Here is a 24,242-nt window from a genome sequence, read left to right on the forward strand (position 1 = left end):
TATCAAATACCTCAGCACCAGTGCGTTCCGCAGGCTTCGGCCGGTGATCTGCCTTGCCGTTGTAATGCTTGCCTTTCTTTCTTACTGGATGAATTTTCGGAAGAAATCGACGATGCCCAAGGTACACGTTCTTCTTACAATTTGGCAAATGTACACTTTCGGTCTCATGTAAGCAGTGCGTGCATGCATTGTATCCCTTATTTGACAGTCCCGAAAGGTTACTAAGAGCAGGCCAATCGTTGATGGTTACGAAAAGCAACGCTCGTAGGTCAAATTCCTCTTCTTTGTGCTCATCCCACACACGGACACCAGGTCTGCCCCACAGCTGTAAAAGTTCATCAACTAATGGCCTTAGGTACACATCGATGTCGTTGCCGGGTTGCTTCGGACCTTGGATGAGCACTGGCATCATAATGAACTTCCGCTTCATGCACAACCAAGGAGGAAGGTTGTAGATGCATAGAGTCACGGGCCAGGTGCTATGGCTGGAGCTCTGCTCGCCAAAAGGATTCATGCCATCTGTACTTAGACCAAATCTTATGTTCCTTGCGTCAGCTGCAAAATCTTTGAACTCTCTGTCGATCTTTCTCCATTGCGTTCCATCTGCGGTGTGTCTCAACTCCCCGTCCGACTTACGGTCCTCTTTGTGCCATCGCAACAACTTGGCATGCTCTTTGTTCCTGAACAAACGTTTCAACCGTGGTATTATAGGAGCATACCACATCACCTTGGCGGGAACCCTCTTCCTGGGTTTCTCGCCCTCAACATCGTCACCAGGGTCATCGCCTCTGATCTTATAACACAATGCAGTGCATACCGGGCATTCATTCAAATTCTCGTATTCACCGCGGTAGAGGATGCAGTCGTTGATGCATGCATGTATCTTCAGAACCTCTAAACCTAGAGGGCATACAACCTTCTTTGCTTCGTACGTACTGGCGGGCAACTCGTTATTCTTTGGAAACATATTCTTCAACATTTTCAGCAAGTTTTCAAATGCCGAGTCAGCTACACCTGCCTGTGCCTTCCATTTCAGCAAATCCAGTGTGCAGCCCAGCTTTTTCAGACCATCATCGCATCCGGGGTACAACGACTTTCTGTGATCCTCTAACATGAGATCCAAATTCTCCCTCTCCTTTTCAGTTTCGCAGCGTCTCCGTGCATCAGCAATGGTCCGACCAAGATCATCAACGGTCTCATCACGTGCCTCTTCTTCACCTTCACCTTCCCCTTCACCTTCCCCTTCACCTTCAGCATCCTCCATGAAAGTATCACCGAAATGAGCAAGATAGCTTTCATCCATGAAATCATCCCCTTCTTCATCTTCTTCCATTATAACCCCTCTTTCTCCATGCTTGGTCCAACAATTATAGCTTGGCATGAAACCGTGCCGAAGCAGGTGCAGGTGAACTTCTCTTGAGGAAGAGTAACCCTTCTGATTCTTACAGTCAACACATGGACAGATAACAAAACCCTTCTGCTTGTTCGCATTAGCCACTACGAGGAAATCTTTCAAACCCGTAGTGAACTCGCGGGAGAGTCGGTTACCGTACATCCATTGCCGATTCATCTGCATTATTATAATATAAAATATATAATTAACCATCATTCATTTGTTAAACTAACTAGCTATAAACAATAGAAATTAAACAATGAACAACACACATGCATATTTTATCAATGACACACATGCATGAAAGGTTCAAGTTGCTAACCGCGATCGAGGAGGAAAAAATAAATGAGGAACCTCAAGTGTGGCTCCAACACTTCATATCATGTTTGTTTCATGCTCTTGGGGCATTTCATCAAACACCTTGTGTGCATAAGAGGAACCAAAAGCAAACCTACACCCCCTTGTGAAGCTTGTGAAGAGAAGTGGCACCAAATGGCTAAGTGAGTGTGCTGAACTGGTATCTATAGGGGAGGAGATTTAGTCGCGGTTGGCATGCCAAACCGCGACTAAAGGCCTTTGGGCACCTTTAGTCGCGGTTGTCCTGGCCAACCGCGACTAAAGCCCCTCACGTGCACCAGCTGGCCACCGAGCGCCCTGGCCCAGGCCTTTGGTCGCGGTTCGTCTGCCGAACCGCGACTAAAGAAATCATTAGTCGCGGTTCCTACAGTGTCGCGACTTATGGGGCTGGACGGAAGCCTCTTTTTCTACCAGTGTATCATAGAGTGGAAGGCGGCAGGATGGGGAGCAGGAGGTCATGATCCTTTCGTGAGAGAGTGATCTCTGTTTTTTGATTTTGGTGCGGTGGTCACATCTTCGATGTCCGCATCAGATGATGTTTCTTTGTAAATATTAAATCTCTGCCTTCTATAAATATATGGTACGTCATTGGCGTACTCTCAAAAAAAAAACTTATTCCACGCAAGGCCCAAAGTATCCCAACACTAACATCCCTCACTAAAGTCATACTGGCCAAATTGCTCGAAACTGAAAAGTCGTAATCTTAATCGTACGTGCCGAGTCAAACATTACCACCGTGCCACGTAGGGCAAACACGAAATTTCAGCGTCTGCGTGTTTTCAGCTCTGTTGTTAACCATGACAAGTCCAACCCCAACCCACCGAGCTATGGGCTGAAGGTGTATGGTAAGCCGTGGACCCGTATCTCTCTAGAACTTTTCTTAGAGAAATTCCTGAATGCCCCACTCGTCAGTAGTGGCCGTCGGCTGTCGCATCAAGAAACAACAAACCCACGACCGTGCCCGGCGAGCTGCTGCCCAGAATTTTCTTTTCTCGCGAAGGAGAGATTGGCCCATATCAATTTTGCTTGTACGTAACGGAGAAAGCAACCAGTTGTTATTGCAATCGTGACGCCCTCTCCTCCACGGCAAAATGCAGCAGGCTCGTCCTACATATTTAGGACGCTTCTGTTCTCTAGATGCTCGGCCCATCATCAATCAAAAAATAGAACGTGAAACGCAGGCTGCGTACGCAGCTGGAGTGAAGCCCGCAAATGTAGACGCGGTTGGCGTTCACGTACCAATTCACAACGTCCACGCGCCGACTGCAGTTTGACCAAGCCCTCGTTGGACTTGGACGAAAAGGGTCAGACGCTCACACAGAGAGGTCACGTCAATCACTATCCCCCGGCCATCCAGAGAAGTGAGAACCCTATATAAACAGCAGCGAACCATCGGAAACTTGACATCGATCACGGTCACACGACACGAGCTAGTAGCCACAAAGCCAAGGAACTCGATCGATCCCTCCCCTCGGCCTCGGGTCATCAGCAGCGAGCCATGGCGCGGGTGCTGGCTCTCGGCGCCGCCGCGGCTTTCCTCCTCCTGGCGTCGACCATGGCGGCCGCGCAGAACTGCGGGTGCGCGGCGACAGAGTGCTGCAGCCGCTGGGGGTTCTGCGGCACCACCAGGGAGCACTGCGGCACGGGCTGCCGCTCGGGCCCCTGCACTGTGCCCGTCACCAACAACGTGTCCGTGCCCGCCATCGTCACGCCGGCCTTCTTCGGCGCGCTCGTCTCCCAGGCCGCCGACGACTGCGCCGCCAAGGGCTTCTACACCCGCGACGCCTTCCTCACGGCGCTCGGCGGGTACCCCGCCTTCGGACGCACTGGCTCCGACGACGACTCCAAGCGCGAGATCGCCGCCTTCTTCGCCCACGTCAACCACGAGACCATAAGTAAGCTCACCACGCACGCCGATTGCACTACTCCGGTAGTTAGTTCACCACGTTTATATTACACCCTTAAACTAATAGAAGAGCGTTTAGATCACTATGTTAGTGATCTAAACACTCTTATATTAATTTACAGAGTGAGTACATATGTAGTCCTGATGAGCAACGTGCTGACCATGATGAGCTTGTACTACGAAATGAATTGCAGAGTTCTGCTACATCGACGAGATCAACGGGCCGAGCAAGAACTACTGCGACCCGACGAACACGGAGTGGCCGTGCGTCGCCGGGAAGGGCTACTACGGCCGCGGTCCGCTGCAAATCTCGTGGAACTACAACTACGGAGCTGCAGGGCAGAGCCTGGGATTCGACGGGCTCAACGACCCGGACGCGGTGGCGCGGAGCCCCGTCTTGGCGTTCCAAGCGGCGCTCTGGTACTGGATGAACAGCGTGCACGACGTCATCGTCTCCGGCCAGGGATTCGGCGCCACCATCAGGGCCATCAACGGCGCGCTCGAGTGCAACGGCAAGAACCCCACCGCCGTCAACGATCGCGTCGCCTACTACAAGCAGTTCTGCCAGCAGTTCGGCGTCGACCCGGGGACCAGCCTCACCTGCTAAGCTCACTATTATTCAGGACATCGCGTGGACTTCTTCTTGGTTGTGGCATATGTGCGTGCATCTGATTCGGACAAACATATTCAGGAAATGACTGCTTTCGGATTTGATATTATACATTTTGCTAAATGATAATTTTGGTCAAACAAGGACGGCAAATTCTAGTAACACATGGTAGATTTCTATCAAAAATAATTATAACACGTAATTTGCCATGCAAGTTAATTAAAATTGCCATCCTCGCGTCATAAAAATTGCCTTAAAAGACAGTCGGAGTTGCCATGTGCGTGTGGCACTTATCACTATCCCACTTTATAAAGATGACACATTTATTATACATATCATTAGAGCATCTCTACAACTACACCCCATATTAGCCCCAAACGACTCGGTGGGTTGTCCGACCATTGACTCAACGAAAACATAACACCCAACCAGGCTCCCCACAACCAACCCAAATGCTCGGACTGATCGACACTCTTTATATCAAACCCAAATCTGAAATGGATATGAAAACGTCCGGACTGACCAACAATCTTCATATCAAACTAAATCTAAGGCGGATCTGGGATGCCTCTATGTGTCCACCACGTCGAACTGACCGCTAGCGTCCGCACCAATTCATCCTTATTCGTCCATCCTCCTTGCTGCTCAAGACCATCGTCATCGGATGCCACCACCAGACTTAAACAAAGAGTAGGGCCATCATTGTACCCTTGCAAATTCGGACAACGAACAAAAAATGATTGAACTTAAAAAAGGAGTCGAACAGCCATCAATGCTCGCTTTGTGAGGGATATGGAAGATTCATAGTGACAGTCCATATCCTTTGAAAAATGATGCAAAGATGATCGAAACTTACCGTTTTGGACGATGCAGTTATTTAAGTCGGTTGCGTCGTTCCTCGCTCGACAAGGTGAGATATCGTGGATAAGATCGTGACAATACTGGAAAGATAGGAATATAGAGGCAATCATATCTACGAAACGATGTAGGTGGGAGTACGCTCAAAGAATTATACATGTTCGGATGCTTTACGATGAAGGTAAAGCCTACTCATGTGGTGTGGGGGTAATAGCCTACAAATGTGGTGCTCTTAGCTCCTGGTGTAATGTACAATGTAGATGTTCAACCCTTGGCTTGAAGCTCTCCTCCGAGCTTATATAGAGTGCCGTAGGAGGGGTACATAATGGGGTAGTACTGATGATGCTAATGGCTTCATGTGTGAGCGACTGCGTGTTACGTCCATTTTGCATTATGATTTTCTACTGTTATTTACAATATTTTTATCATTATGATGCAATTTTATGCCTTTTTTTATTTTGCAAGATTTATTTGAAGAGGAAAATGATGGGCAACTTGAATTCTGGACAAAAAAGCGACAACAGAGATAGCTATTCTCTCAATCTCCAGATGACTTGAAAATTCTAAAAAATTATTTTGGAATAAATAAAATATAATAGAAAGAAAAAAACTTTGCGGAACGCCCTCCAACCTTGTGAAGCCCATGACGACCCACCAGTGTCCGTCTTTTGCTATATGAGGCCATTTTCCGTAGAAACAATATGTGATAGACTTCCCGCGAAACGTGGACATGAGCACTTTTGCCCTTTGGTGGAGCAATTTCATCGGGGACACTTCACTCCATGAGGGGGAAATCGAAGTCTTCGTCATCAACAACGTTTATCTCATCGTTGGAGGACTCATCTCCGTCAACATCTTCACGAGGACCATCTTATCTCAAACCCTAGCTCTTCTCTTGCAATCAATGTTTGTCCCAAAACCTTAGATTGGTACGTTTGAGTTGGTAGCAGTGTTGATTACATATTGTAGTTGGTGCTAGTTAGTTTACTTGATGGAAGATCGTATATTCAGATTTTTAATCATATATTTATGTTCTCTAATCATGAACATGAATGTGATTTGTGACTAGTTTCAATTGTTTTGGGGGACATGGGAGAAGTCTCGTTATAAATTATCATGTGAAGTTGGTATTCGTTTAATATTTTGATGAAATTTATGTTGTGCTTCCTCTAGTAGTGTCTTGTGAACGTCAACTACATGACACTTCATCATCTTTGGGCCTAGGGGAAAGCATTATGGAGCAGCAAGTAGATGATGCATTGCAAGAGTGGCAAAAGTTTAAACTCAAGTTTATGCGCTATTCTGTACAAGGATGATTTGGATCCATATGGGGTCAAGCTATGTTTAGATTTATCATACTTCTTTTTTCGTAGTTGCGAATGCTTGCAAGAGGGGGATAATCATAAGTAGGTTGTTTGTTCACGTAAGAACGACACCTTAGCACCGATCCACCCACATTATAATTTATCAAAGCAGTGAATGCGAATCAACTAAAACATGATGATCATGACTAGACAAAATTCGCATGTGTCCTCGAGAATGCTTTTCTTATTATAAAAATTACTCCTGCCATGCCCTTAGCAATATAAGGATTGGGCTACTTTGCTGCACCTTGTTCCTTTAGTTACTAAGAGCATCTCCAATAGCCGCGCAATCGCCCCGCGCGTTAAAAACAATTTGGCATGCTGAAATAGTGATTTTTAGCGTGCCGGAGAACGTTCGCTCCAGCGGCCGCGACAAAAAATAGCGTGCACGAGCCGCTCCAGCATGCACGCTAAACTACAGCGCGCACGAGCAGTCAGTGCTTGCAATATGTTCATTTTGACAATATAGTGATATTTCAAACATCAAAACAAGACATTGCATAGTTTAAAATCACCCAACCAAGTTCATCATGACATAAAAGTTCGAAATCATGCCACATCACATCATCATCCAACCATGTTCAAAATCACCCATCCAAGTTCATGACATAAGAGTTCACACAAACAAATGGCACATCAACAATCATGTCACATCCTCGCCTTCGCCCTCCGATTCTTCTTCCTCATCCGAAGACGTTTCTTTCTCCTCCTCTTCATTGTCCCGCACTGCATCATCATGGGGAGCTCGAAAGGTGTTGACAAGATCTTCAACGGCATCATGCAAAGGTATGTGAGGCACACCGGAAGACATGCGTCCACCCATGTCACCTGGAGGTGCTCTCATGCCTCCCATGAGAGTCGCACAACTCATGCCTCCCAGGCCCCCATGGTATCTCTGAAGCTACCCATGCCTTTCATGCCCCCCATTGTAGCTCCGAAGCCACCCATGCCTCCCACGCCCCCCATTGTAGCTCCGAAGCCACCCATGCTCCCATGCCGCCTATGGTAGCTCCGAAGCCACACATGCCTCCCATGGTAGCCATGTCGCACATGCCACACATGCCGCCTGTGACGCCCTTGATTTGACCGTACACTAATCGTACACGCAAATGCGTACGATCAAGATCAAGGACCCACGGGAAGATATCACAACACAACTCTAGACACAAATAAAAGCATACACACTTCATATTACAAGTCAGGGGCCTCGAGGGCTAGAATATAGAAGCTCGAGAAACACATGAGTCAGCGGAAGCAACAAATATCTGAGTACAGACATAAAATAAGGAAATGCCTTAGAGAAGGCTAGCACAAAAGATACATTGATTGAACGAGGCGAGGTCTCCTACCTAGGAACCTCCTAAACTACTCCTGGTCGTTAGTGGCCTCCACGTAGTAGTAGACATCGTCGGGGTAGCAGACGTGGTCGGCGGGATACGCCATCTCCTGGGCTCCATCATCTGGACGAAACAATTGTATCAAGGGGCGAAAGGGGAGCAAGGCAACAATGAGTACTCATCCAAAGTACTCGCAAGACTAACATCAGAACTATACTAAGTATGCATCAGTATTAAAGGAATGGGGTTATACGTGGACTGACTGCAGCAATGCGAGAATAGAGAGAGGAGACTAGTCCTATCGAAGACTAGCATCTTCAACGTCTTACAGCAATAGACGAGAGTAGAGCAAGCAACACAAATATATAGTCCTATTGTTGTGCATTATTAATTAAGGTCATGCCCAAAGATCGTTCCTCGACTCCCTGCGAGAAAGCAATCCCGGAGCAAACATTCCAGTTAAGTAACATTTAAAGTTGTATAAGATCAGGGCACAACTCCAAGTTGTCCTGTAACCATGGACATGGCTATTCGAATAGTTAATTTTCATCCCTGCAGGGTGCACCACAGTACCGAACACGCTTGATAAACAAGCCGGACACACTTTCATGGGTCATGCCCGGCCTCAGAACATCAACACGTCGCAACCCTACCTAGGCTCAATAGGGGGGCTAGCTCGATGGTCTAAATCCTAAGTGCGTAGGGGTCATGTGCCTATCACCCTTTGCGCTCCTGCATGATGCAAGGGCGTCCAATGTCAGTCATGGCACCTCTTATACAAGAACGATGCTTATATCGGCCACTCGGGCACGCGTAGCTCCGTTGCTGACGTCTGAAGAGATTCAGCTGATACCACGACGTCGAGTACCCATAACTTATCACAGGTGAAGGTTAGCGCGAAAAGGTCTCCCGACCAACTCACATCAAATACCCAAATCTCTTTAGCATTTGCATTAACACTGCAGCGACAATCAGCAATCCACGATATGTGGTCCCATCACCCCGTCTATAGGATGTGTGGCAAGGGCCTAGAATGCCCGGCCACGCCCCGTCACATTTACGCGGGAATCCACCCGCAACACACCTCATCATTTTCCCAGTAGCAAGGTCAAGTAATTGTGCGCCTGTAACATCAGAGGGATCCGAGGTATCACCATCGATGGATTCTGAATGATGTAACCATCAAGGTGGCTAGGGAGGAATCACCCTCAATGGACCACGTTTGATGGGTTGTACGACAGAGTCGTTATCGAAGGTGGTGAAGGAGGAATCACCTTCCGAGAACCATCGCCAGTCAACTACACTACAACGCTAACATCGGAGTACGTAATGAGGTGTCACCCTCGGTACTTGATAGTAGCTCTGCAGCGTCGTACGACTTAGGGGGTGTGAGTGATGTGAAGGGTCTTGGCTCGTCGATCAGTAGATCGAGATTTGGTGATAAAGCGGGCAACTGGACTAAGGGGTAAATGGTGATCACTGCTCCACCTATACTAAACAGTTTAAAGTGCAGTAAAATAAAGTAGCAGTTCATCAAAAACAGGTTATGCATCAGAATAGGAGCTATCTACAACAGTAGAAAAATCTAATACAAGCATGAGGAAGAAATAATAGGCGATATAGGAATGATCAAGGGGGGTTTGCTTGCCTGGTTGCTCTACAGACAAAAACGGATCCTCGACCAGGAAGAAGTCAATCACCGGATCATCATCGGTCTTGGGGTCTACCGGAAAGGAAGTAATATAGGTGAAACATTATAAATAATAGAGCAATCAATTGCATCACAAAGCATGACATGGCTATATGCGACGCTAGGTATGAGCTAACACAGTATTACACGTAATGGATGGAGCGGGAAAATAGTTGACGATATATCTTCGGTTTGTGGCTACTACCACAAGGATAAATCGGGGAGGAAAGTTCTATGTTCATCATGCTAGGAGCATGTGACAAATGAAAGGATAGCGTATTCAGATTTTGTGATTTTTCTGATCAACTTTCATATATAAATTATTTTCATTGACTACAGATTATTTTATATTAATTTTTAAAGTTTTATTATTTTTTAGGAATTAACATATTTGTTCAATTAGAAAATACTAAAATGACATCAGTATGACCTCACTATGATGTCAGCAGTCAACATGACTCCTCAATGGTCAGACTAACCTGTGGGGCCCATCTGTCATAAATACAGGGTTGTTTGATTTAATTAAAACATCTAATTAACTAAGAGGGCCCCACGCATGAGTGGGTCATTAACTTTAAACTAATTAAATTATTTAATTTAATTTAATTATTAGGTTAATTAGGTGGTGCCACCAATTAGTGCACGGGCTAATTAACTAAAGTATTTTAATTAGTCCTAAACTAAAGTAGTCTGAATCTAAACAAGGGCCGACCCACCTGGTAGTGGCACCGGCCACACACTCACACGCGCGCGTGCTGGGTTGCCTTGACCATGGCTTTGGCCATGACCGGCAGCATCAGTAGCAGCCGCCGAGGAGAGGGGAAGGCCCATGCGCTGGCCGGGGCACAGTGGGGAGCGGTGGCGGACGCAGCGCAGGGGCGCGGTTGGAGGTGTAGGTGGCGAAGGGGGCATAAGCGACGAGCGCCACCGACGCCTGGCCAGGGCGAGGCCGCGTGCGGGAGGACGTGGGCGCGGCACACGCAGTGCAGGGCAGCCGCGGAGGCCAACGACTTGGGCGTGGGGCGAGCGGCGCAGCGGGCGGCGCGGGGAGCAGCGTGCCGCAGTGGGGCGAAGGCGGGCAAGCTTGCGGTGGGGGGGAGGGTGCGGCGAGGGGGAGGGGCCGCCGGAGTGGTGCCGAAGGATAGGGTGCGCACGACAATCGGACCAAGGGGGAAAGAGAAGTGGGGAGGGAAGGAGGGAGCAACTCACCCCCGTATGGAGGGGAGTAGCAGCAGGCTCGGGGGGGAGGCGGGGGAGGCCGGCGGTGAGGAGGATCCAGCGGAGGGGCGCGATGGCCGGCGAGGAAGGTTGGCGGCGCGGACGTTCTCCCAATCCAGTCGGGGCGAGGGGGATAGGGGAGTGAGAGGAGAGGGGGGAGTGGGGCGACAGCGGTGGATTGTCGGTGGGATGAGGGTATAGGGCCCAGGGTGGGCCGATCGGGCCGACCGATTGGGGAGGCCAGGCTGGGTTTCGGCCCAAGGGGGAAGGGGCTTCTTTTCTCCCCTTTTTTTATGTTTTTATTTTTGCTTTTTTATTTTATTTTATTTCTGTTTTATATATTTTAGTAAGAGTAATCTTTTTTAAAAATATAGAACTCGGTCCATTATCTATATTACATTTTTAGACACTGCCATAAAAAGTTTGACATTTATTTAAAGTGGTTTGGAAATTTATATGATTTAAAAAGGGCATTAAAATTATTGTTTGTCTTATGTTTTAATTGTTTTAAGGGCTTTAATTACTCACAAAAATGGTGGTTCAAATTTTAGAAACACCAGTGGATTATTTGCAACTCATTCATGATTTTTATTTTATAGTTTGAAGAAATAATTTATTTGACTTTAATTTTAATTTGAATTTAGTTTTGGTTTTTATCAAGTGGCAATTTATCTTAGCTAATCTTGATAACATGGCACCATTAGGGTGTGATTACTGTAGCTTGATTACAACCTGTAGCCTAATCCGGAGATGTCACACGGCCCATGCCACTCATGCCGTCCATAGGAGCTCCCATGCCTCCCATGGTCATGACTCTTTTTTTGACCAAGACTTCTTCATGGGCAAGATTGACGTACTCCTTTTGCTTCTCATCGAGGGTAGATGTGTCCATAAAGATCAAGTACTTCTCCCGTTCCAACAATCTAGTTCGCTCCTGCATGGCCAATATCTTCTCCTCCAATGCCACCTTCCTCTCCTCGACCGCCACCCTCCTCTCCTCGGCCGCCAACCTCCTCTCCTCGGCCGCCGCATCTTGCTTCCTTGCCATCTTCCTCACCTCGTCGCTTCCTTCCTTGCGTTCACAATAGCTTCCATGTCATGTTTTAGCTCATCATCTCCTTTCCTCTTCTTCTTTTCTTTTGCGTCTTTCTTGCCTCCATTTGGTCTTTTGGCTTCGAGTAGGCAACCAAGTTTGGTGTAGGGCTTCTCTTGCCGCCATCACTTGATGCCTCCTCCTCGTCATCATCCAAATCAATAGTTTGCTTGTGTGTGTTGCTCTCCTCATTGGCACCTTCACGGGGCTTCCATTTCTCATCATGCTTCAACGCATCATAGCAATGGGGCAAGGTAAATGGCCACCCTTTCTTGTTCTTTCCTTTTTTGGTCTTCTTCTCCTCTCCTTGAAATATGTTTTGTGCAATAGTGAGCTACAAACAAAAGAACAAGTTAGCACTTGAAACACTAAAGAAGAAGCATGAACAAAGAAGAGACATGAACATGGAAGAACCGTGAAAGAAATGGCACTTACCCTATCTCTATCATTAGTGGCACTTGGGTTTAACGTGTCAACTACCTTAAGTGCAGCCGCCCACCTTTGACAATCTTTGTTGGTTGTCAACCACCGGAAGCAAAGAGATCTTTCTGACCGGTCAATTCCTATTTGTTGTGCAAATCAAAGTGCTCCTTCATACGGATCCAATATGCATCTCTACTTTGGTCCCCTCCAACGGTGGCATCCCTAGACACTTGCAACCATGTATTGCATAGCAAGATGTGTTTGTCCATGGTGTAGTTGCCCGCTCTTTCTTTCGGTGCATCAAAGATAACCTCACCATCCTCGTCTACCTCAAACTCATGATCATAAAAATGCACCTCATTGGTTTGAGATCAATGAGAATTGTTGGAGCCAACACCCATAGTTGACATATATGTCTCATCATTAAAACTACAAAGGATATACAAAAAACAAATAAGCTATCCATATGTATCCATTCGAAAAACAACAACGAAAAAAGTGGGCAAAATTTTACCTTGTGGGCATTTCAATGACCACCTTGTGCGCATCGACCGCCGACGCAGCAAGCGAGCTCGTCGGCGCTTCGGTCGCCGCCGCATCCGTCGCACGCCCTGCAAGTCTCTTCTTCGGTCGTCTAGAGGAGCCGTCCACCACCTTGTTCTTCTTCTTGGACACCTTGCCCGTCTTCGCCACCGCCGCATTTGGGAGCTTCGAGTGGGGTCACGTGGCTTCATGGCGGGCGCCGGCGCGACGCCACCCGCCGCCGAGGTTGTCTGTGGCACCATGAAAAGGCCGCGCGCGAGACCGGTGGTTGGAGGAGCACCGACGAAGGCGAAACCAAAGCTCCCAGCGCTAGGGTTTGCGCCGGCGGCGGCGACGACAACGACGACGGGGTCGCGGGTGTAGTGAGGGGTGAGGGGGGGTGCCGGTGCGGCCGTCCATCGAGCGAATTTGTCGGTGGCGACGCGGTCGAAGAGGGTGCGACGCACGCGTTTGAGTGTGCACCACGCTGGAGCGCGCGCATGAAATAAGCGGCGTGCGATGCCGTTTCGCCCCGCATGCTGAACCCTTATGCCGCGTGCGCGGTTTTTGAGCCTACGCTGGAGCGGCTGTGCGCGTGCAAAAAACATATTTTTCCAGCACGACGCTTATATCGCGCGGCTCTTGGAGATGCTCTAATTACTTGATACAAATTATCCTACTATCAAACTATCTGCTATCATACCTTTCAGCATGTGTGTAACATGCCTTTGTTCGGAATGTTTAGAAAAAGATTTTTAAAAAGTAGGACTAGAAAATTTAGTTTTGTTTTATCTGATTAAATTGAGTTATTATAAATTTGAGGGTTTAATTTTATTAAACACCAACCAAAATTAAACTTTTGGTTTTGTTCTTTACTTTTAGTTGGATTTTGTATTTGTGGAATTTGACATTTTAAATTATGTGTATTTGTATTTTGGAACTTCTTTTAATTTTTATTTGAGCTTCTATTCCTGTTCTAGATTTTTTTTCAAAAGATCTAATCCATGAAATATGTTATTTGTCGTCCATTGCATCAAGTTGTCGGTGCTTCGCACACGCAACCGAGCAGCAACACAACCGGCCGGTCCATATAACTGTTCGAGAGCCCCGGTATTAGGAACCTTCTAGAGGTTTCATTTCTGGTTTGGAGAAACTTCTAGAAGGTTCCTGAACACGTTTTTTTTTCTTTTTTATTTGTTCTTTTCTGTTTCTAGTTCCAAATATGTTCTGCATTTTCAGAAAAAAATCTGGATTTTAAAAAAATGTTTGGGATTTTAAAAAATAATTCTTCAAATTCAAAAAATGTTTTTGCATTTCAAAAAAATTTAGATTTTCAAAAATGTTCTAGATTTTGAAAAAATGTTGTGGGTTTTCAAAAAATGTTTTGTATTTTTTGAAAAATGTTTGAGATTTTCATTATATGTTCTTAAAAATGAAATATGTTTTTTTAAGAAAATGATCTAGACTTTTCATAAATTGTTCTTCAAAATCAAAAAATGGTTTTTTCTTTTAGAAATGTTTTTACGAAAGAAATAATGTTTTATTTTATTCCTTCCTATTTCTTTTTCTTTCAGTTTTCATTTTCCAACTATTTTTTTATATGTTCATGTTGTTTTAACAATTATACACAATTGTCTTAAAATGTTTGCCTTCCAAAAAATTATTCATGTTTTCAAATATGTTGAGGATTTGAAAAAATGTTTACGCTTGCAAAATATGTTCTTGTTTTAAAATATTATTCATCACTATCCAAAATATTCACAAATTTAAAACAATGTTCTTCTTTCTAAAAAAGTATAGTAATATGAAAAAATCTTTGTGTTTCTTTCAAATATTGAAATATTTAAAATTTGTTCACAATTCAAAAGTGTTCAAGGTTTCAAAATTTGTTCACAATTCAAAAATATTTTCAGTTTTTCAATTAGTTCGCAATTTCAAAAATATTCATAATTCTATAATTTTGTTCATGAATTTGAAATTTGTTCATGTTTCAAAATTTGTCCAAAATATGAAAAATGTTTGCGGTTTCAAAATTTGTTCACAATTTTATAATTTTTCCGTGAATTTCAAATGTTTTCTTGTTTCAAAATTTGCTCACAATTCGAAAAATGTTTACAGTTTGAAAATAAATTCAAAATTCAAAAACTGTTCATAATTTTTTAATTTTCTTCACGAATTTGAAATTTTGTTTATGTTTGAAAATTCGTTAACAATTTGTAAAATGTTCGCGGTTTTGAAATTTGTTCATAATTCAAAAAATGTTCACAATTTTATTGTTTTGTTCACGAATTTGAAATTTGTTCGTGTTTCAAAATGTGTTCGAAATTCATAAAATATTTGTGGGTTCAAAATTTGTTCACAACTTTATAATTTTGTTGACGAATTTGAAATTTGTTCATGTTTCAAAATTTGTTCACAACTCAGAATATCTACGCTGTTTTGATTTTTTTTGCAATTTAAAAAATGTTCATAATTTTTTAATTTTTCACGGTTTCAGTAAATGTTATTATTATTTTCCTATTTTTAAAATATTTGTTTTTTGAGATTCTCTAAACTGTTTACATTTTCACAAAATATTTTGTTCACCAAGATAGAAATGTTCACGTTTGAAAATTTGTTTACTTTTCTCAAAATGTGTTCAAATCTTCAAAATAATCGCAAATCTTTAAAAAGATGATCCCATTCCAGAAAAAAGCAGAATTTTCAGAAAATGTTTATGTTTTCAAATTTTAGTCGGGAGTTTAAAAATGTTCGTTTCAGAATTTCAAAAAATGTTACCTTTTAAGAAAAAGTCTTGGTGATTTCAAAAGATGTTCATGATTTTCTAAAATATTTCAATATTTGGAAAACCATTCTCAAATTTAAAAGTGTGAGCGTTTCATAGAAGTATTCGAAAATTCCAAAAATAATTCAGTTCTGCCCTGTGTTTGGTTCTTAAATATTTGATGTTGCTTATTAATCAGAAACGGTTGCTTGCTCAAGTGGTTGCACTGTGTGGTTTGTACCATGGGATCCGTGGTTCAATCCTCAGCAAGGTTGAAATTTTTTGAGCTACGCTAAAATAGCGGAAACAATAAATAGCGCGGTGCGGCCCAGAAAGTCCACGTGTCACGTGCTTTGTGCGAAGCCGCACCATTTTGGCGCAGAATGCGTCACATAGGATGTCCCCTCATCCATTGCTTCTCTAAATTTTGGACTGAAATTCTTAGGCCAAATCGATCTCTTTTCTCTACACTAGTAAACGTACCCGTGCAACGCATGTCTCAATTAAACCACATCAAATTTATGTGGGTATAAATGTTTGAATCCATACTATAGGACGACCCCTTCTTAAACAATAGGAGAAGTACAACCCCATCAATTATCTTTTGAGAATTGTTGAATCGGGAAGGGAAGAGAGGAGTACCTCCAACACGTGTGTTTGTGTGTGTGGCGCTCTGCTTGGAGCTGGATGGCTGGGTGCCTCCTTTTTAGGCCAGTCTCTCTACATGGGCTTAACCCTAAGGGAGAAGAGGCTGGGATGGGCCCATATCGGTTCAACACTCTTCCTCAAGATGGGTGGTAGATATCTATCATTCCCATCTTGTCACATGCCAAGTTACACTCCTTTGTTCCAAGTCCTTTGTCAAACAATCTGAAAACTGCTACCGAGAGATGGCATGAGTAAGGCTCATGATCCCGGCATCAAGTTTCTCCTTAATGAAGAAGCGATCAGTTTCCACATGCTTTGTACTATCATGTTGAACTGGGTTATTAGTGATAGCTATAGCTGACTCGTTGTCACACCACATCTTCAAGGGTCCCTTTCTCAGAAGTTTCAACTTGCTCAACAGGTACTTCACCTAGAGCATCTCACACAACCCTTGTGATAATTCTCTATACTCAGCTTATGCTATTGATCTAGACACAACCGGCTACTTCTTGCTTCTCCATGACACCAAATTTCCTCCCACAAACACACAGTAGCGATAAGTTGATCTTCTATCTGTTGGAAATATGCCCTAAAGGCAATAATAAATTAGTTATTATTATATTTCTTTGTTCATGATAATCGTTTATTATCCATGCTATAATTGTATTGATTGGAAACTCAAATACATGTGTGGATACATAGACAAAATACTATCCCTAGTGAGCCTCTAGTTGACTAGCTCATTGATCAAAGATGATCAAGGTTTCGTGGCCATAGACAAGTGTTGTCACTTGATAACGGGATCACATCATTAGGAGAATGATGTGATGGACAAGACCCAAACCATGAACATAGCATATGATCGTGTTAGTTTATTGCTACTATTTTCTGCATGTCAATGTATGTGTTCCTATCACCATGAGATCATGCAACTCCCGGACACCGGAGGAATACCTTGTGTGTATCAAACGTCGCAGCGTTACTGGGTGACTATAAAGGTGCTCTACAGGTATCTCCAAAGGTGTCTGTTGGGTTGGCATGAATCAAGACTAGGATTTGTCACTCCGTGTGACGGATATTATCTAGGGGGCCACTCGGTAATACAACATCACAAACAATCCTTGCAAGCAATGTGACTAAAGAGTTAGTCATGGGATCTTGTATTACAGAACGAGTAAAGAGACTTCCCGGTAACGACATTGAACTAGGTATAGAGATACCGGTGATGGAATCTCGGGCAAGTAACATACCGAAGGACAAAGGGAACTGCATACGGGATTATCTGAATCCTTGACATAGAGGTTCAACCGATAGAGATCTTCGTAGAATATGTAGGAGCCAATATCGACATCTAGGTCCCTCTATTTGGTTATTGACCGCGGAGTGTCTCAGATCATGTCTACATAGTTCTCGAACCCGCATGGTGTGCACACTTAAGGTTCGGTGATGCTTTGGAATAGTTGAGTTATAGGTGTTGGTAACCGAATGTTGTTCGGAGTCCCGGATGAGACCCCGGATGTCACGAGGAGCTCCGGAATGGTCCGGGGTTAAAGATTGATATATAGGAAGTCCTATTTTGGTCATCGGAAAGATTTCGGGCTCATCGGTAGTGTATCGGGAGTGCTGGGAGGGTACTGGGGGCCATCGGGAGGGGTGTCTCGACCCAAAAGGCCTCTTGGGCTGTGGGAGGAGTCAAACCAGCCCCTAGTGGGCTGGCCAAACCGACCACTAAGTCCCATGCGGCTAGAGGTGGGAAAACCCAAGGAAAGGAAGGGAAGGAGTCCAAGTAGGAAAGGAATCCTACTTGGAGTAGGATTGGAGGTGGACTCTTCCACCTCCTCCAATTTCGGCCAAACCTTGAGGGTTTGAGGCTGCCTCCTCCCCTCCCTCCCTCCTATATATACTAGAGGATTTAGAGAGGAAAGCAAACCCTAATTGCCATGTGCTCCCTCTACTTCTCTCTAGATCTGTTCTTCCTCTAGATCGTTTTTTCAACAGCGCTTACGCGAAGCCGTGCTGGAAAAGATCCACCACACCACCACACCATGCCGCCATGCTGGAGAACTCATATACCTCTCTGCCCCTCTTGCTGGATCAAGAAGGCGGGGATCGTCATCGAGCTGTACATGTGCTGAACGCGGAGGAGCCGTCCGTTCGGCACTAGATCGGGATGGATCGTGATGGGATCGCGGGACGGATCGTGATGAGATCGTGGGACGGGCTGCGATTTGGATCGCGAAGATGTTCCAGTACATCAACCGCGTTATATACGCTTCCGCTTAGCGATCTACAAGGGTATGTAGATTCACTCTCCCCTCTCGTAGATGATCATCACCATGGATAGGTATTGCGTGTGCGTAGGAAATTTTTTGTTTCCCATGTTACATTTCCCAACAGTGGTATCAGAGCTAGGTTCATGCGTAGATGATATCTCAAGTAGAACACAAAAGAGTTTGTGGGCGTTGATGTTCAATTTGCTTCCCTCCTTAGTCTTTTCTTGATTCAGCGGTATTGTTGGATTGAAGCGGCCGAGACCAATATTACTCGTACGCTTACGAGAGACGGTTTCATCAACTAACATGCAACTTGTTGCATAAAGATGACTGGCGGGTGTCTGTTTCTTCAACTTTAGTCGAATCAGATTTGACCGAGGTGGTCCTTGGAGAAGGTTAAATAGCAACTTGCATATCACCGTTGTGGTTTTGCGTAAGTAAGATGCGATCATACTAGATACCCATAGCAGCCACGTAAAACATGCAACAACAAATTAGAGGACGTCTAACTTGTTTTTGCACGGTATGCATGTGATGTGAAATGGCCAAAGACATGATATGATATAATGGATGTATGAGATGATCATGATGTAATAGTTAAATATCGACTTGCACGTCGATGCTACGTCAACCGACGGGAGCCATAGGGTTGTCTCTAAACTGACGTTTGGGCTTGCATATGCTTTTACTATATCGCTAGGTTGTAGCTTTAGTAGTAACAGCATAGATAGCGCGACAACCTCAATGGCGGCACGATGATGGAGATCATGGTGCGGCACCGGTGACGATGGAGATCATGCCGGTGCTTTGGTGATGGAGATCAAGAAGCACAAGTTCATGGCCATACCATGTTACTTATGATTTGCATGTGATGTTAATCCTTTTATGCACCTTATTTTGCTTAGAACGACGGTAGAATTATAAGGTGATCCCTCACTAAAATTTCAAGATAAAATTGTGTTCTCCCCGACTGTGCACAGTTGCGATAGTTCGTCATTTCGAGACACCACGTGATGATCGGGTGTGATAGACTCAACGCTCACATACAACGGGTGCAAAACAGTTGCACACGCGGAACACTCGGGTTAAACTTGACGAGCCTAGCATTTACAGACATGGCCTCGGAACACAAGAGATTGAAAGGTCGAGCATGAATCATATAGTTGATATGATCAACATGGAGATGTTCACCACTGAAACTATACTCAACTCACGTGATGACCGGACTTGAGTTAGTGCATTTGGATCATGCGCCACTCGAATGACTAGAGGGATGTCTATTTGAGTGGGAGTTATTAGTAATATGATTAGATAAACTCAATTATCATGAACATAGTCAAAAGGTCTTTGCAAATTATGTTGTAGCTTGCGCTATAGCTCTACTATTTTTGATATGATCCTAGACAAAATTTAGTTGAAAGACGATAGTAGCAATTATTCAGACTGGATCCGTAAACTGAGGATTGTCCTCATTGCTGCGCATAAGGCTTATGTCCTTAATGCATCGCTCGGTGTGCTGAACCTCGAGCGTCGTTTGTGGATGTTGAAACATCTGACATACACGTTTTTGATGACTACGTGATATTTCAATGTGTAATGCTTAAACGGCTTAGAATTGAGGCGCCAAAGACGTTTTGAACATCACAGAACATATGAGATGTTCCAAGAGATGAAGTTGGGATTTCGTGCTCGTGCCGTTGTTGAGAGGGATGAGACCTTCGACAAGATTCTTTGTCTACAATGTAAGGGAGAAAAGCTCAATCATTGAGCATGTTCTCAGATTGTTTGAGTGCTAAAATCGGTTGAATCGAGTGGGAGTTAATCTTCCAGATGAGATACTGATGGTTCTCCAAAGTCACTGCCACCAAGCTACTAGAACTTCGTGATGAACTATAAAGGGATAGATACGATGATCCTTGATCTATTCGCGATGTTTGACACCGCAAAAGTAGAAATCAAAAGGAGCATCAATTTTTGATGGTTAGTAAAGCCACTAGTTTCAAGAAGGGCAAGGTAAAGAAGGGATACTTCATGAAATGGCAAACCAGTTGCTGCTCTAGTGAAGATACCCAAGGTAGAACCCAAACCCGAGACTAAGTGCTTCTGTAATGAGGGGAACAGTCACTGAAGAGGAACTACCCTAGATACCTGGTAGATGAGAAGGCTGGCAATGTCTATAGAAGTATATTGGATATACAGGATATTGATGTGTACTTTACTAGTACACCTAGTAGCACGAGGGTATTAGATACCGGTTCGGTTGCTAAGTGTTAGTAGCTCGAAATAAAAGCTACGGATTAAGCAGATACTAGCAAGGGTGAGGTGACGATGTGTGTTGGAAGTAATTCCAAGGTTGATGTGAACAACATCGGACGCTCCCTCTACCATTGGGATTAGTGTTAAACCTAAATAATTGTTATTTGGTGTTTGCATTGAGCATAGACATGATTAGATTGTGTTGATCACAATACGGTTATTCATTTAAAGAGAATAATGGTTACTCTGTTTATTGGAATAATAGCTTCAATGGTCTTGCACCTAAAATGAATGGTTTATTGAATCTCGGTCATAGTGATACACATGTTCATAATATTGATGCCAAAAGATACAAAGTAGTGATGATAATACCACTTACTTGTGGCACTGCCGCTTGAGTCATATTGGTATAAAATGCATGAAGAAGCTCCATGCTGATGGATATTTATACTCACTCGTTTTTGAAACGGCTGAGACATGCGAACCATGCCTATTGGTATAAATGCATGAAGAAACTCCATGCAGATGGATCGTTTGGACTCACATGATTTTGAATCACTTGAGACATGAAAATTATACCAGATAGGCAAGATGACTGAAGGCCTCGTTTTCCAGTGAGATGGAACAAGAAAGTAACTTATTGGAAGTAATACATTTGGATGTATGCAGTCCAATGAGTGCTGAGGTATGCAGTGGATATCGTTATGTTCTTACTTCACATATGATTTGAGTAGATACTAGTGTCTTTGCTTGATGAGATACACGTGTGGATTATTGAAAGGTTCAAGTAGTTTCAGAGTGAAGTTGAAGATTGTTGTGACAAGAGGATAACATGTCTACGATATGATCATAGAGATAATTCTCTGAGTTGCGAGTTTGGTACACAATTAAGACAAATGCGAAAATTGTTTCACATCTCATGCCACCTAGAACATCATAGTGTGATGGTGTGTCCGAACGTCATAGCCGCGTCCTATTTGATGTGGTGCATACTATGATGTCTATTATCGAATTACCACTATCGTTTGTGGGTTATGCATTAGAGACAGCCGCATTCACTTTAAATAGGTCACTACGTATGTCCGTTGAGATGACACCGTATGAACTATGGTTTGGAGAAACCGAAGCTGTCATTTCTTAAAAGGTTGGGGTTGCGATGCTTATGTGAAAAAGTTTCAGTCTGATAAGCTCAAACCCAAAGTGGATAAATGCATCTTCATAGGACACCCAAAATAGTTGGGTATAAATGCATCTTCATAGGTGCCGTCCTTTCGGCACTAGATCGGGATGGATCGTGATGGGATCGCGGGACAGATCGTGATGAGATCGCGAAGATGTTCCACTACATCAACCGCGTTATATACGCTTCCGCTTAGCGATCTACAAGGGTATGTAGATTCACTCTCCCCTCTCGTAGATGATCATCACCATGGATAGGTATTGCATGTGAGTAGGAAAAAATTTGTTTCCCATGTTACATTTCCCAACACTATCATCTTGACAACTGGCCGAGTGAGAGTCACTATAGCCATCCACAAGATGTCCACTCTTCCCAAACCATAACCCTTTAGCTGGAGTCCCCTTCAAGTTCTCAGGATTATGTGCACAATATCAAGATGCCCACTCCTTGGTTCATGCATGTATCTGCTCACCACCCCCATAGCATACATAATGTGAGGCCTGTTATGACACAAGTACAACAACCTCCCAACCAATTTCTGATAATCTTCCTCATTCACTAGCTCTCGTGATTGTGCTGTCACTTGATGATTTTGTTGAATTGGAGTAGGGGCAGTATGACATCCCATCATGCCCATGTCACTCAAGAGAGCCAAGGTGTATTTATGTTGTCACAAAGAGATTCCCTTCTCTGTCCGAGCAACTTCAATGCCAAGGAAGTATTTTAGGTTACCCAAATCCTTTATCTCAAACTCCTTGCTCAGACAACCCTTCAATCTCTCTATTTCCTCCTTATCATCTCAAGTGATGATAATGGTATCCACATAAACAACAAGAATGGTGACCTTTCGATTATAGTGCTTGTAGAACATCGTGTGGTCACCGTTACACTCAACATACCCCATACCATGGACAACGCGCTTGAACCTGTCAAACCATGCCCTTGGTGATTGCTTCAGTCCATACAATGATTTCTTCAGAGTGCATACCTTCCCCGTAGTCTCTGAAGTACCAAAACCTGGTGGTATCTCCATGTACACTTCTTCGTGAAACTCACCATGCAAAAAGGAATTCTTGACATCTAATTGATGCAACTTCCACCCAAAGTTTGCAGCACAAAAGACCAATATCCTTACTGTGCTCATATTTTCCACGAGAGCAAATGTCTCATCATAGTCAATTCCATAAGTTTGACTATATCCTCTCGCAACCAATCTGGCCTTATACCGTTCCACCTTCCCTTCAAGATTCTGCTTCATTGTATAGATCCATTTACATCTCACTGCTTTCTGTTGTGCCGGCAATGTGGTGAGCACCCATGTCTTGTTTTTTCTGAGTGCTTCCAACTCTTCTATCATCACTTCTCGCCACTTTGGATCTTGCTTTGCATCCTTCCAATCCTTCGGAACTAACATAGTTTGAAGGGAGGCAACAAACTACTTATATGAGGGTGAGAAAGCCTTATAAGACACAAAATTGCCAATATCAAGATCATCACAAGCATCACCCTTTGGTAGAGCCTTCCTTGCTACTTAACCCTTTATTGTCGCTTCACATGTAGCCTTTCGCAATGTAATGGGAAGCTCCACTGTGTCAGATGAGCTTGTCTCACTGTCTTGTTGCTCCCACTTCACTCTTGTCTCACTGCCTAGCTGCTCCCCCTGAACTCTTGCCTCACTGTCTTGCTGCTCCCCTTGCAGTCTTGCCTCACCACCTTGCTGCTCCCCTTGCACGTGCGGTTCTTGTCGAGAGTACACCAGGGTGTTCGTCTGCCATTGATCCCGAACAAGACCCGAAGAGCACCAATCTTAAGTGTATCGACAGTTGGCTCAACATGAACCTGCACACCATCATGAGTGAGAGTACTAACTGGAATTGTTCCCACTATTGATTCGACCTGAACTTGCATATCATTATTAGCTTTATTGCCCACAGAATCACCCTGAGTATGAGACACATCCTTCTCCCCCTCTTTACCATCTTGCACATGATGTAGGCGGTCAAGCTTTGCAAACAACAGACTGAGATCAGTTAGCACACCATAGAATGGCTCAGACTGCGTGAAGGTAACATCCATACTCACAAACCTCCATTTTTCGGAGGGACACCAACATTTGTACCCCTACTTACTAGAAGAGTATCCCAGAAATACACACTTCATTGCCCGAGGGTCAAGCTTTCCAACAGATGGTCGGTGATCACACATAAAGCAAGTACAACTAAACAGCTTTGGGGAAACAACATACTTATTATCTCCAATGAGCAACTCAGATGGAGATTTCATACCTAGCATCATGGAAGGTGTACAGTTGATCAGGTATGTGGCTATCATAACTGATTCATCCCATAAG

At 44.2% G+C, this 24,242-nt stretch overlaps 2 protein-coding genes across 2 annotated transcripts; one reads left to right on the forward strand and one right to left on the reverse strand.

Annotated features, from left to right (window-relative positions):
- The first annotated feature begins 3,158 nt into the window (after positions 1–3,158).
- Positions 3,159–4,406, forward strand: LOC123402837 (chitinase 6-like). The gene is made up of 2 exons (XM_045096795.1): positions 3,159–3,645; positions 3,851–4,406. The coding sequence occupies exons 1-2, from the start codon at positions 3,249–3,251 to the stop codon at positions 4,261–4,263; spliced, it is 810 nt and encodes a 269-aa protein (XP_044952730.1). The 5' UTR covers positions 3,159–3,248; the 3' UTR covers positions 4,264–4,406.
- Positions 4,407–7,813: 3,407 nt separating this feature from the next.
- LOC123402033 lies at positions 7,814–10,714 on the reverse strand. The gene is made up of 3 exons (XM_045095891.1): positions 10,232–10,714; positions 9,474–9,548; positions 7,814–7,948 (listed from the first exon to the last, which is right to left on the reverse strand). The coding sequence occupies exons 1-3, from the start codon at positions 10,425–10,427 to the stop codon at positions 7,854–7,856; spliced, it is 366 nt and encodes a 121-aa protein (XP_044951826.1). The 5' UTR covers positions 10,428–10,714; the 3' UTR covers positions 7,814–7,853.
- Positions 10,715–24,242: the final 13,528 nt, after the last annotated feature.

This window comes from Hordeum vulgare, chromosome 6H (genome assembly GCF_904849725.1).
Source record: "Hordeum vulgare subsp. vulgare chromosome 6H, MorexV3_pseudomolecules_assembly, whole genome shotgun sequence".
NCBI classification, from domain to species: domain Eukaryota; kingdom Viridiplantae; phylum Streptophyta; class Magnoliopsida; order Poales; family Poaceae; genus Hordeum; species Hordeum vulgare.